Source organism: Aptenodytes forsteri, unplaced genomic scaffold (genome assembly GCF_000699145.1).
Source record: "Aptenodytes forsteri isolate BGI_AS27 unplaced genomic scaffold, ASM69914v1 Scaffold336, whole genome shotgun sequence".
In the NCBI taxonomy this organism is placed as follows: domain Eukaryota; kingdom Metazoa; phylum Chordata; class Aves; order Sphenisciformes; family Spheniscidae; genus Aptenodytes; species Aptenodytes forsteri.
Genome location: NW_008794911.1, coordinates 2,416,199 through 2,430,042, shown reverse-complemented (window position 1 = coordinate 2,430,042; position 13,844 = coordinate 2,416,199). Strand labels below are relative to the sequence as shown.

The window sequence follows — 13,844 nt, the reverse complement described above, 5'->3', positions numbered from 1 at the left end:
TTGTCCGGGACCTCCCCCGTTAACCAGGACTGCTGATAAATGATGGAGAGTGGATTGGCAAGCTCCTCCAGATTAAAGGGAATCAAAAGGGGAAAAAAAAATGAATCAAGTCCACGAGCACCAAAGCATGGAACAAACTGTAGGCCTGACATCTCCTGAACCCCCAAATGGAAATTGTAAAAAAGCGTGTAAAAAAAATTAAGAGAAAAAAGAAGTATGAAAAGGTAAGCAAAAAAAAAAAGGAAAGAAAAATAAACAAGTAGGTAAATGAGGATTGATATGGAATAGACCAGAGCTGGACAGCTGAGTTGGATTGCTTCAATGTCTATATTCACATATGGTGTGACACAGGTCAGAGCAGCCTTTGTGGATTCTGATAGGAAAAGCCTTCTTCATGAGGTCTTCATCACTTCTGATTTCAATCACCCAAAATACGAACAGACATGTGCTCTGTCATTCCAAACCAGCAGAATCTAGAGAAGAGCAACTTGGACTAGTAGTTGCGGTGCATTTCCGTGATCTCACACTCTTAGGCCTCAGTCAACTGATATGACTACGACTGTATTCACAACAGAAGGGGTTTGGGCCAGACCAATTTCTTCAAAAATGCAGACAATTAAATGAAGGATTTATTATTTTTTTTAAGGAGGGGAAAGGGAGGATCCCTAAGGAGGAAGTGAGCCTCACTGTAGCCAAGGAACTTCTTGATCATTTAGCTTATGTAAAAAATACATACATATTCACAGGTCTAGCCATACACACGTGGCTAGATTCTAATCACAAGAGTGGGTGAAACCAGCCATAGCCACAGTGAATGTATAGTATTACAAGATTTGCAGCAGTGTAACAAGAGCTTCTCCTCTTCAGAAAAACAGTACATTTTAGTTCTCCTCAAAAGGAAAAATAACTAACGCTAAAGAAACCTATGTAAATAGATAGTTGCCATCTCCAAGCATATGATTCCTTTGGATTGTTTTACTCACTTGTCATTCTTGTTCTTCTCTTTGTGTCTGAATCACCCTTGTTACTATACATGAAAAACAAACCAGAAGAAGAAAAAAGAAAGTGCTTTAGCTAATGAGGTTTACGCTTATTTATTTTTAGAAATATTTGATTTGACTTTCATTAAAATCATTAAGTGTTCTGCTTTTGCGTTCAGTGGAAGCAGGTGTGAATCTCTAAGAATGATTAGACTTGGAAAAAACTGCATACTTTCTTGTAGGTTTTGTATCTTGTATTGATTTTTTCCCTAAGAATTGTATTTACTGACTAAAATTTCCAAGTACCTGATATGTACTTCTTTTCACTACTATCAGCCATGCATACCATATATGACTAAGAAAAACACGTTACATTCTTTATTGATTTAAGAATTGGTAGGAAGTTCTAACATGCATGTCCCTATCTATGCAACACCAGCAGTTCCAAACACAGTCTGTGTATTCACAACTGTTCAACTTCCACCCCATCATCCTAAAGCAATATTATTACATAGTAAAAAATATGTAGTAGTGAAAGCCTATCTAGTAATGAAACACTATTTATTCCTATGTATTTGCAAAGCCTGTTTGTGATTCTTGGACTGAATCTGTAGGACTGGTATTTTAACAAAAATTATTAACCAAAGAAATCTAATCGGTTGCTTATTAGTGAAGGACAAAAAATACAGACCACTCCTCCCATATCATTTTTATGTACCTGTGTGTCAAAACAGAACTACAATAGTTACTATTATGGAATCTAGCATAATCTAGAACCATAAAGACAAAAAAGGCATATGAAACCATGTTTGGATCTAGAACCATAAAGACAAAAAAGGCATAGGAAACCATGTTTGAGCCAGTTTACCAGACTCGCTAAAGATTACGGAAAATCATTGAAGATTAAAGGTGCCTGCTTCTGGCGAATACACATCTGGTGTTATTTTTACACTTGAAACCGCATCAGACTTACCGATTTAATCTCAAGAGGTACATAGTAACCCATTCTGAAAATAACTTGTGTTTACCCAGATCCTGGAGAGCCCAGAACTCCTAAAGAGAAAGAAACAGTTAATGGCAGGTAATCAGAATTTTGTTTCTGTTAAGCAAAAACCAAAGCAAGCAAACGAATATTAAAAGGATTTAAGAGGGAAACATATGATGACCCTTCAAGGAATTTTCTCCCAAAAAATTCTACTAGTATTCCTCTGTATTTGAATTATTTCTTTTTGCTAGCACGATACATCCATATTAATCCATCTCTATTATGGCAAATTCTACCTAAACACCTCCAGCACTTCACCCCTATTTTTCCTTGGCTTATTGTCTGACCTATTTTATTTTTTAGGCTACATAACTACAGGTTTTAGTCTCCCCTGAGTTTTGTATGTGGATCAGATCTATTTGTAGAGACTTTTTTTTTCCCCAAAATCGTAGAATAAGGAAACTATATTGATAAAGAAAGACAAGGTGTGGAGAAAAAGGGAAACTTAAGGCTACAGGGATAGGAGAAGACTGAGGAGGAGAATAGAGACAGTAGGAGAGGAAGAGGGGAGAGGAGACACAACTTGGAAAAGGCAAACAGAGAGAAACCAGAGCTTGGGGTTAATGCCTCCAGTGTTGGACAACAACCACAAACTAGGCTTCCCTGGCTAACTACACTGAGCTAACAGCTGCTTCATAATTGCTCGGTTGAGAGAAAGTAGCCAAAGCTCACAGACAAAAAATGAACTTCAGAGAAAGAACAGGTTAGAAAGAAATGGACATAGATAAAAGGAGGTAAACAGCAGATATACAAGAAAAAAAAATGGGCAAAAGTTAAGTAAGGGAAATTAAAAGCAAGAACAAAACAAAGTTTTGATCACATCTGGTTTTTTTAAAGGAATGGGAGTCAAAAAAATATAATGAAACCCACATTTGAGTATAAAAATGAGTTAAAATTACAGAAGTGACTAAGAGCTGGGGGTCAGGCAGGTGGATTACAGGTGAGTCTGGGAGTCAAGCATTTGTTCAAAGATGTGCAGGGTTAGGCTGCTTCAGGAGGAATTTTGGAATGTTTCCAGTTAATACTAAATGTAAGGACTCCTGCAGTGTTCCCAAAGGATTCTGGCATTTTTAGGTCAATTTTGGTGTGCAGCTGAAAAAAACTTAAGTGACCTACAAACCGATACGAGAACTTATTTTGCTACTGACAAAGTACTAGTGTCTGAATAAACAGCAGGTGAAATTACTTTAATATAAAAAAAAATTCTTTAAAAAATTAAAACTTTTTACCAGCGTAAAATTGTACCTGCTTTACCACATCAGTTTTGGGACTCAGAACTTGTGGGCTAAATAATTTCATTGTGTGAAAAAAAAGGTCAGCTGCTACCAAGTGAAGGCTGGAAATGACCCTCGGTGTAGTAGCAGGGTCACAACTACACCACGATCATTAGTTCCTCATCCTGCACCTTCAAAGAAGGGGAGATGGGGTTGCCATAAATGCCACTACTGCAGTAGTCTGGGAGTGGCTCCATACTGCACAAGGGTGGCTTCCGTTCTTCCTACTGCACGTAGGCCCCTAAGAAATGGAAAAGTCCCTTGTATTCTATGACAAAAATACCTTCTCTTACAAACACACCCATCCTCTTCGCCCATCCTCTTATCACCCCCTCTGTACAAATGATTAATTCCAAAGCTACAGCTCTTTCTGGTTTTGTTGCTTACCACTAGAAAATCTCAACTTTTTAATTATTAGTGGCTTCAAGCTCATAGAAAAGGTCAGGTTAGACCTCTTACTTAACAGAAGAAAACAAGGAAAACCAGAGAATTTTGTCAAAATCACTTAATTATCTAGGACATAACTGGAAAAAGAAACAGTAACTCCTCATTTTCATTCTGTGCTTTACATACAGTCATTCTGCTCCCTAAAACAACCTCCCAATTCCACCTGCTCTCATTTTAAATTAGATTCAAAGACAAACAAAAGTAAGTCAGAAGTTAGGGAAAGGCAATGAAGTTTCCCAGGCACAGTGAACAATATTCCTCACATGGAAAAGGCATTGTATTAAAGAAAAAAATTAAAAAATAATTTTGGCTCTTGCAAAAAGGCTTCCTATTTTTCTTTCCAGATTAGGTACTTAGAAGCTTTCTTTTTAGAATTTCCCCTCTGCATTTTTATCCAATTATTACTTGCCTAGCATCTCACTCCAGTTCAAACATTTCAGCTATATTTCCATGTCTAAAGATTGCACTATATCCAGGTAAGAAGTGTATCTCTTTTAGTTTAATACTCTCATCTCTTTTATGGTTATACTTGGTCCTGAAGAGTAAGTTTAGACTGAGTTAGCAGCGACACAGGATGGGGTAGCAGGCTGAGCAGGACACGGTAACAAAATGTATTCTTATGCTTTAAGCTACGTTTAGAACCAATCTTGTGCCCAAGGAAGGGCAGAGGCCACTATGGGCTGAGGTTCTAGCAAGAGTTTATGACAAGATGGGATCTCACTTATCATTAGATACCGAGACAAGCTGATGGGCCTGAGAGCAGAGGTTTAGGCCACCTAGTAAACCCGTGTTAGGAATAGTTTGATTGACCCGAGGTTGAAATTTTCCTTATGAGCCCTGTTCAACTTCACTTGTGTCTTACGAAATACTATCAGAAGGTATTCTTAAGCAAAACAAAAAAAAACAAACCTGGGAGGGGGAGGAAAGATCTTCCTAGCAGACCCATCTTAAGTGTGAAGAAAATCACATTCACACCTGTGTATGAATATTTATGACCTCTCATATTGGACCTGTACCAGAGGCTGAAAGTCTGACTTCAGCACTCTTCATTAATGTATCTTTCATTAGCACTCTTTATTAATGTATCCATCATTACTAGACACAGGCTTACCATGGGGTGGTAGCATGACACAGATATATTAGTCTCTCTGTCCCTTAATAATGCTACAGTGACACATTTCCCTGACAAATCATGGCTTGAGACACCCTCTATTATATCAGGGTTATGTCCAACTTGATTTACGCATTTTATATTAACTATTCCTAAAATTGGGTGCTTGTATTAATACCTCAGGAATATGGAGCTCCTTTAACTGGTCTTCAGTAATTTCACTGAGCTGTCGAAATGTCATTGTAAAATCAGCCTTTGTATCTTCCATAAGCTAGTGAAATAAAGATACTTCTATCAGTGTTTTTAAAGTATGGGGTATCAGTTCAGATGTTTGCCAACAAAATTAGCAAAGCAAACTCACTTTTAGGAGGAAAGCAATCAGATAGTTATCATCCTCATTTTCCCCAAGAAGACCCAATTTTGTTTTGAATAGTTCTATGAAGCTGAAAATAGTAACAAAGTAAAGAAATTGTTACATAATATAATTTATAGTATTGTGACTAGAAGGTTTGAGTTCTGGAACTGCATACCGGATGTAATAGCGCTCACCATACCCCTCCAAAATCTGGGAAGCTCTGCAAAAACAAAAGAAATGTCAAATTCTATGGAACTAGAATACTATTGTGGGTACAATCCTACTGTACACTAAACAATTCAAACTTCTTCTGTCTGAAATCTCACAAACATTGATATTCTGAATCAACTGGGATCTGTAATGGGAAAAAGACTGAGGGGAAACATTTTAACAGGCTTCAAATACATAAATAGCTGCTGCAAAGAAGAAAAATACAGTGTTCTTCGTTTTCATACTGAGTAAGAAGTTATGAGTTTAAACCACACAAAGAAGATTCATATTAGGAGTCTTTACAATAGGGTATTAAAATACTACCTCCTTACTTCAGAAGGATGTATGGTCTTCATAAGTAAGCATCTTAAAGAACAAGCTAGACAAACTTAGAGTAGAAAACTACAGGCAAAGGTCCTACCTTAGTGAAAGGAGAATGGACCACACAACATCTAGGACCGCCTTCCAGTCATATTTTGCTATTATTTATGACCAATGAAAACCTTTCTCCCCTCCCTCCAACCTTATTCTGGCCAATAATTAATTCAGAATCAATTTCCACTTAGAAAAAAAGATTTTAAAAGCTAATCCCTTTCTTTCCTATGCATATGGTGATTAGAGGGTCTCACATCTCACTAGTTCTTTTAAGCATTAAGATATTTTAAGGATTACTTACAGCTGCTTTTGCCTGGGATCCAATAAAGGTTTTAGAGCTTGTAACAGCTTGCTCAGATTAAACAGCCCAACATTTGCCTGGTTTCCTATTTTATACCTCCTTTCATCATCAGATGTATTTGGAACAAAATCTGTTTCAAACAAAACATTACTTTTCCACAACAGAGTAGTTACAATAAAGAATCAATGTTAAAAATTGAAGTGCATTCATTTTTATACTTACGCAGCAAACTAACAAAATCCCTAAAGTTACTAAATATTTAAAATCAGATCACAAGGATACTTATTTACAGTGAATTAACTCAAGATCTATTATTTGCAAATCTAAGGAATACATCCTTCACGGACAAGTTCCCATGTGTCACAAGTGACATTTTCCTACTTGAAGATACAAAATAAATTCAGATGTTTAAACAGAAAAAGACCATTTTTACACTAAAAACAATGTCTTTTTCAACGTTTTTACTACATATAGCGCTACTATTTAGCACACAGACTAAGCAAACAACTGTGCAACCAGATTCAGGATTTATAAGTGTTTTTGGAGAAGTAAAATGTATAAACATGTATTTAAATAAATAGGCCACCTAAGCAAGATTCGTTTCAGTTGTACAAGCAAGCTTTATGCATTCACATAAAAATTAGGGCTACCGTATTCCAGTATGCAAATCCATTATTTGGGAGATAATAAATATCTGCTATGCAAGTTACAGGTATCCAGAAGTAAAATGTATGCATATCTACAGCACCAGTCTCTGAATGGATGCAGTATGAACCCCTTGCTCAGATCAAATGCAGATAAGCTCATCAATGCGCACAGCACTGCCTGAGTCCTCAGAGGACATTAATAACTAATGGAGCATTAAGGAGGAGACCTGTGACACATCTGTCAGATCTGGTGATTGGTTCAAATCTGAACTTTAACTCTAAAGCATTTCATCTGGTTCTAGGGTGTACTGGCTCTGGCTGGGACAGAGTTAATTTTCTTCATAGCAGCCTGTATGGTGCTGTGTTTTAGACTTGTGACTAAAACAGCGTTGATAACACACCAATGTTTTAGCTATTGCTGAGCAGTGCTTGCAACACATCAAGGCCTTCTCTGTTCTCGCTCTGCAACCCCAGCAAGTTAGGCTAGGGATGGGCAAGGGACTGGGAGGGGACACAGCTGGTGCAGCTGACCCCAACTGACCAAAGGGATATTCCATACCATACAACATCATGTTCAGCAGTAAAAACTGGGGGTAGTTTTTCCAAGGCAGTTGTTGCCTGGGGACTGACTTGGCATCAGTCTGGTGGTGGGAGGTGGTGAGTGATTGCCTTTGCATCACTTGTTGGTCGCCCCCACCCCTTTTTTTTCCCTTCACTTATTCAACTGTCTTTATCTTGACCCATGAGCTTTTTCTCATCTTTGCTCTTTCAAGTCTCTCCCCCAACCCGCAGCAGGGAGGACTGAACGAGTGGCTGGTGGGTCCTTAATTGCTGGCTGGGGTCAACCCACCATATAGAGAAAGATCTAAAGCCAGAAAAGCCCTGTTTTTTCAATACAATAGAAACAGTATGACATTTATTCTCATGAGATTTCCTTAATTTGAGGCTGCAGTCTCATGAAAACAGACAGAGAGATAACCACGGCTGGTTCTGAAGCTTACTCAGTGCAACCTCTAAACAATAATCTAATAAGATGCATTTATGTACATACTGAACCTATATCTATCAATCCCAGACTGGCTGAGTTCATACTTTCAAAGAAAGGTTGCCATGACTGGGTAGGTTTGATTTCTTTTCTTCCAACATATAACTAGCTGCTGTGACTATAAAGCTAGAGCATGATGCATGCAAAGTTACTGTATACCACTTTTGCTTTTGGCTGCTTACAGCAATAGGCAATTTTTAGTTTTCTAGGTTTCTGTTGTAGCATCTATTCAATTGATGAAGTTCAACTGGAAACATTCTCATGAAAATGGGTTTAACAGTAATATTTCATTAACAAGACTTATAGCACTTGAAATGCAACCTGTATAGTGTATCATAAAACTGGCCTCTGATAAAATTTTTTCCCCTAAAATTCTTCAAACAATACACATGCTTGGGATTTTTCTGCTAATAATGTTAGGAGTTTTCATGCACACAGAAAGTACATAAATTAATATAAAACATTTCTTTTAAGTAAAAAATTATATTTAAAAACAGGTGCTACACTCACTCAGGTCATAGGAGTCCATAAATCCAAATGGACCATAATCTATTGTTATGGATAATAAACTGAAGTTATCTGTATTGCACACACCTACAATTAAACAACAAGGAGAAACAAAAGTTAAAATTCCACCTGAACCCTGTAGTCTCTAGAAAATTTGCTGTGAAATAGATCCACTGAATCTAGAGAACTTTGTAGCAGTTACCTTTCAGAAATCAGACTCTGGAAAATAAACTTGTCTCTCTTACTCTTGACCTGGCATGCATTTTAAGTATGAAAATGAGAAACTGTTCGCTACATTATCTTGCATCTGGTTTCTATACCTAGGTGGCACTGTTTCCTTTTCCATTCAGCGCTACACAGGATTGAAACTGCATCTTGCAAACTGGTCATTAGCTGCTTCCTTGCAATTTGACTGGGTGCTGTATTAGCAAGACAATGCTATTTGATTTTTCATAATATAAATCTGAAACAAAGGTGGACAGCACTGTATCCTATACACTACAAAAGGCCAGGTTTTTATGTAGATGCATCAAATTCAGAGCAATTAAACTTATATACAACATCAATACATGGTCTTTGTACATCAGACTATTACAACAATTCTGAGAATTCTTGCTCCCATATTCTTGCTTTTGTCAGATACAGTCATGCTTTGAAAGATCCGAAAGTGCTCCTAACTCTGTTACGAAAAAACTTGTATATTAATGCATAAGAGATAACTGCTGTAGGCGAAGACATCAGAACTGAAGAACCAAGTGACAAATAAAAGCCATCTTTAAGTATATGACTATGAAGAGTCACTCCTGTAAAGCCAATGCCATCTACTGCAGCTTACCATGTGCAAACCCCACAGACATCCACAATGCAATCAGATTTGCAGTCTCTGATACGACTGTAGAGAAAAATTCCTAAAATCAAATACATCTTTTACTTCAAGTCCTCTGAATCAAAAAGATGGTACACAATAAATAACATAAACATTTGATTCACTTTAGAAATATGTCATACATTCTATTTTTAAATGTATATCTCTGTCAGGACTTTTCATTCACATTCTAAATGATGTGACTGCACAATAACCTTACCCAGCAGAGACTATAGCTAAATAAGTACATACAGATACCCTAAAAGAAATTAAAAAGTCAAAAAAAGAAGCAAAGACACTATATATACTAGCGTATATACTAGTATATACCATATATACCACATTTATACTAGAAAAAGCATAATCACTTCACGACCACTGCTTACTTAAAATTTGAGCAGTAAGAGAACAAAAAATAACAGAAAATGGAAGCTTCCCAATAAAAATTTCCATAATGAAAAGTGGTCATGAAGGTTCATATCTGACTACGAGAAAAAAAACTTCAAGAAGCAGGTTTTTACTGAAGAGAATTAACAAACTTTCGCTAATAAAACCTTGAAGCTTGAAAGACTTACCAGATATCTATTTGAATCATTCATGGCTATTGATGGAAAATGTTCCTGGATGATAAAGTCTAGCAATCTTCTGTAAAAGGAGAGGCAGAATTGTTTAAACAAAACTGGTACTTTTAGAACTGATTATTCAAAATTCTTGTTTTCAAACAGCTAAATGCTGACCTACAGGTTGCTGCAAACAGTTATTAGAAAACTCGGTCTATGTATTCCAATGAGTCTTGGATTAAGCCCTTGCAAATGCTTAGAGATAAAACCTAAGGTTCCAGTCATAAATATGACTGGAGACTGCCACATAGAGTTAAAATTATTCCCACGTGTTAAACTTACAGAGCACACCAGAATCTGGTTTCACATGGAGTAATATCAATTTTTTAGGAAAAAAAAATTTTGTGTATCCAAAAAATAGTATATGATTACAAGGAATAATTCTACATCAGAATTCTCACAAAGCAATTTTTATGGCTGAATTCTTATGAAGTAGAGTTACTTGCCATAGTAACTGGCCATTCCCAAAACAGGGCTGCATAGTCCTACAAGACAGGCTCAGGAAATTGGGATACATGCGTTAAAAATTGCAACGCTTGTCAGATGCATATCTTTGCAGACCTAAAGCTTTAAAGCAGAGCAGCTGCCGTTTAGTACATTTAGGAGCTCCCTGTAGGACCCTCTTGTGGTCAGAGCCAGCCAGGGCCACTGGGACAGGAACCATCTACACGTGGGGTAGGCAGCCTGGGCAAGGGTTGGACCTGGGCAAGGGTTGTGCGGCTGCGCACACAAATATCTAGATTTTACCTTCTAATCAGGTTGTTGGAGCAAATCACTGAACTCTCCTCAAACTGTGATGATTTTATGGGAGTACCTAGCAACCTGACCTTTAGAAGGGTGTCCAACCTATTGCCTCTGAATTTTAGCTGGTTGCTCCAGGACATCCTCTTTCAGGAGGACCTCCTCTGAGGAGGAAGCACAGGCAGTGACACTACCCTTGGCCTGCTCTTGGCCACTCTTTCTGAGGCCTCCTTCAAAGCACGCAGGAAGGAGTCATCTATTTTGCATGAGTACACGTGATCTTTACATGCTCCTTAAATCCAATGGGTCACAAATACTTTAACCAAAAAAAAACCAAAACAAAACTTAGAAATCAGTTCCTTAATTCAGTCTTTCAGTTTTAAAACTAAAATCTGCTGTGAGATTTCAAAAAAAGGAAAGACAGACAGCGCAGAGTGATGCGGGAAGTTAAACTGAATTATCAGTTACTACAATGTACAATTGCTGCTATGAGCTCTTGCTCATTTTTAAGCACCCAGAACAACTTCAATTGCTCCTGAGGAGAAATGACCAACTTTTAAATATTTACAGTAGACCTAAAAATTTGTCATACTAATTGCTTGACATACAAATTAATATTGCTAAGAGGCTTAAAACCGTGCAATAGTTTCTTATATAGTATACTTCTCTGGTTCTGCATGTTTCTGGAGAGCGTACTTTATACAACATACTTATGCTAGTGATTTATTTCATATTTCTGTTAATTTAGCTTCACAGACAAGTATGAGAAATGCAGGAACTTACACTTTAAATTTACAAATCTTTCCAAAACAAACAACTTCTCCCTAGTGCTTAGTTACCAGAACTATTTCAGCTATAAAACCTGTCTCATTTTGTAAGATCCAGGCCTTCAAAAACATCTAGGGGGTTTTACCCTTATGAGGTAAGATCTTTTGTATGCTTGTATAAAAATAGCGGGTTATCTTTCTAAATATGCAGTCTTCCTTTCTAAATAATTTATGTCTAAATTCCAACTGTATATATGCATTCTAATATATATTTGATTGTTAAGAAAACTAATATAGTTACTATGAAGATTAAATTCAAACCTTTGTAAGTCCAGTTCCCCAGAATGAGCTAAGATTTCTAAGGATCCTATACGAAACCATGATGTGGCAAGACGTAGCACTATTGCACCTTAAATATAGACATGTGTTTAAATGTAAACAGAGTATCAGCAAAATAAAATAGTTCCATATTAAAAGCTGTTGTGTTATTTCTATAGATGGAGAATTTATATATGCATAGTTAAACTGCTATTTTTGTAAGTATGCTCAATGCATAACAGATGAAAATGTATAATATTACTTTACTACACATACATTTTAATGATAAAACTTAATTTGCTATACCAGCAAACACAGGCAAAATTCCAGTACTGCGTTAATACTAGAATTACTCCAGAGATGCTAGCAACAAAGAAAGAACCAGCATAAATAGATTTTTCCCCATGCTGTGCCATCCCATGCTTTTTCAGAGCAGGTGTAGATGATGTAGCAGTGGCACAGCCACAGTAGCGTTCCCACCATCCTAGCATTGCTATCGGAACAATGGAAAATTTCCCTAGTTTTCAGTATCATTTTTGTAATGGCAAGTGAAAACAAAAATTATACCCCTACAACACACATGCCACAATCATAGCAGACCTGTTCATAGGGCTTCATTTCTTTAACTAGGATATGTTTCAGACTGATTTTCTCAGGAGAGGTTTTATATCTTAATAAATGAAATTAAGCCTATTTAGTACTTTTTATTACACATATATGACATATTAAAATTCATTTTTGCAATGGAGAATTAAGTGACAGTGTTGCAACATATTATTTTGAAATGTGTTCATTACCTCTTTCTTTCTTAATATTTCCATTGTAAAATTGGTCTCTCCACACGTCATCATCACTTACAACTAAGCTGTAACAAACAAGAAATGAACATGAAAAAGTTATCTCAGGAAAAATAATTTACAATGAAGATCAAGTCATATTTTATATAACTTCATTTCTTTCCTAAAAAGAAAGATCTTTTTGCTCACATAGCTTTGTATTTACAAATGACACAGGCAAACAGTAAGCCGAGGCTTACCAAGCTCCATTAGCAAGATGCCTTTATTTTGTATTTATACAATGTTGTCCAGTCTCCATTACTTACACTGTTCTTGGGGAGGGGATTGCATTCTAAAAAAGTACTGCATTCATTTGGAACCTCAGTGACTGATTAGTGTGATGATAACACTAAGTAAGTCACAATTTCCCTGAGGACAACAGCAAAATTAGAAGGACAGAGAAACTGGAAACCAAATTGTTGCATTAGATGGAGGTTTGCCCTTTATGTGAGCCAAAACTGTTGTCTCAGGAACTTCAGGGACAGATCTGGGACCCTTAGCAATCAGGATCTCTTCAAATAGTATCAACACACACAAAAAAGCATAATTTTGATGATACATTATCATTATCCCTTTCTTCTTCACTGCTACTTGTACTTGGATTTTTAAAACAATCTCTTCCTTTCATTTGCCTTAAAATTCTGCGCATCCTATAAATTTTCATGTTTATCCAAATATTGAGATTTGTGAGTGCTTGGAACAACTTTGCTTGCTCTAAAATATTTCACAAGTTACATTCATTTTACGAAATAAAATACATAATTTTACTGCATTTTCTGTTATATCAGGAAAAATAAAATGGAATCAATCCTCACAAAGTATGCAACGGCATCATATTCCCCTAAGGTTAATGTGTAGGAGTTTTCTCTCCAAAGCTACTGGGATTACACTGACAATCCAGCAGAAGTAATGCTTGGTGCTATCTTCTGAAAGAGGTGGTGTCCCCTCAATAGGCACAGAAGACTTCTTGTTCAAGAGTCTAGCAGCAGTAAAATTTAGCTCATTTTGTATAATTCTTCTTTATCTTAGCTTGCTGATAACTGGAAAACATTCTTCTATTCAGGAGAGACATGGACCTGTTGGAGCAGGTCCAGAGGAGGGCCACAAAAACAATCAGAGGGATGGAACACCTCTCCTATGAAGAAAGGCTGAGAGAGTTGGGGTTGTTCAGCCTGGAGAAGAGAAGGCTCCGGGGAGACCTTATTGCAGCCTATCAGTACTTAAAGGGGGCTTATAAAAAAGATGGCAGCAAACTTTTTAGCAGGGCCTGTTGCGACAGGACAAGGGATAAGGGTTTTAAACTGAAAGAGGGCAGATTCAGACTAGATATAAGGAAGAAATTGTTTACGCTGAGGGTGGTGAAGCACTGGAACAGGTTGCCCAGAGAGGTGGTGGATGCC

General features: G+C 36.9%; 1 protein-coding gene across 1 annotated transcript in view; it reads right to left on the bottom strand.

Annotated features, from left to right (window-relative positions):
- Positions 1-13,844, bottom strand: part of LOC103895601 (UPF0061 protein Pfl01_0444) — a 27,340-nt gene that overhangs the window by 7,055 nt on the left and 6,441 nt on the right. The window contains exons 7-17 of the mRNA XM_009275245.1: positions 12,406-12,473; positions 11,612-11,699; positions 9,738-9,807; positions 9,133-9,205; positions 8,301-8,384; positions 6,099-6,228; positions 5,388-5,432; positions 5,219-5,300; positions 5,036-5,128; positions 1,954-2,033; positions 984-1,027 (exon numbers count right to left, since the gene is read on the bottom strand). Coding sequence (XP_009273520.1) covers positions 984-1,027; positions 1,954-2,033; positions 5,036-5,128; positions 5,219-5,300; positions 5,388-5,432; positions 6,099-6,228; positions 8,301-8,384; positions 9,133-9,205; positions 9,738-9,807; positions 11,612-11,699; positions 12,406-12,473 — 857 coding nt within the window. The remainder of the gene's footprint in view (positions 1-983; positions 1,028-1,953; positions 2,034-5,035; positions 5,129-5,218; positions 5,301-5,387; positions 5,433-6,098; positions 6,229-8,300; positions 8,385-9,132; positions 9,206-9,737; positions 9,808-11,611; positions 11,700-12,405; positions 12,474-13,844) is intronic.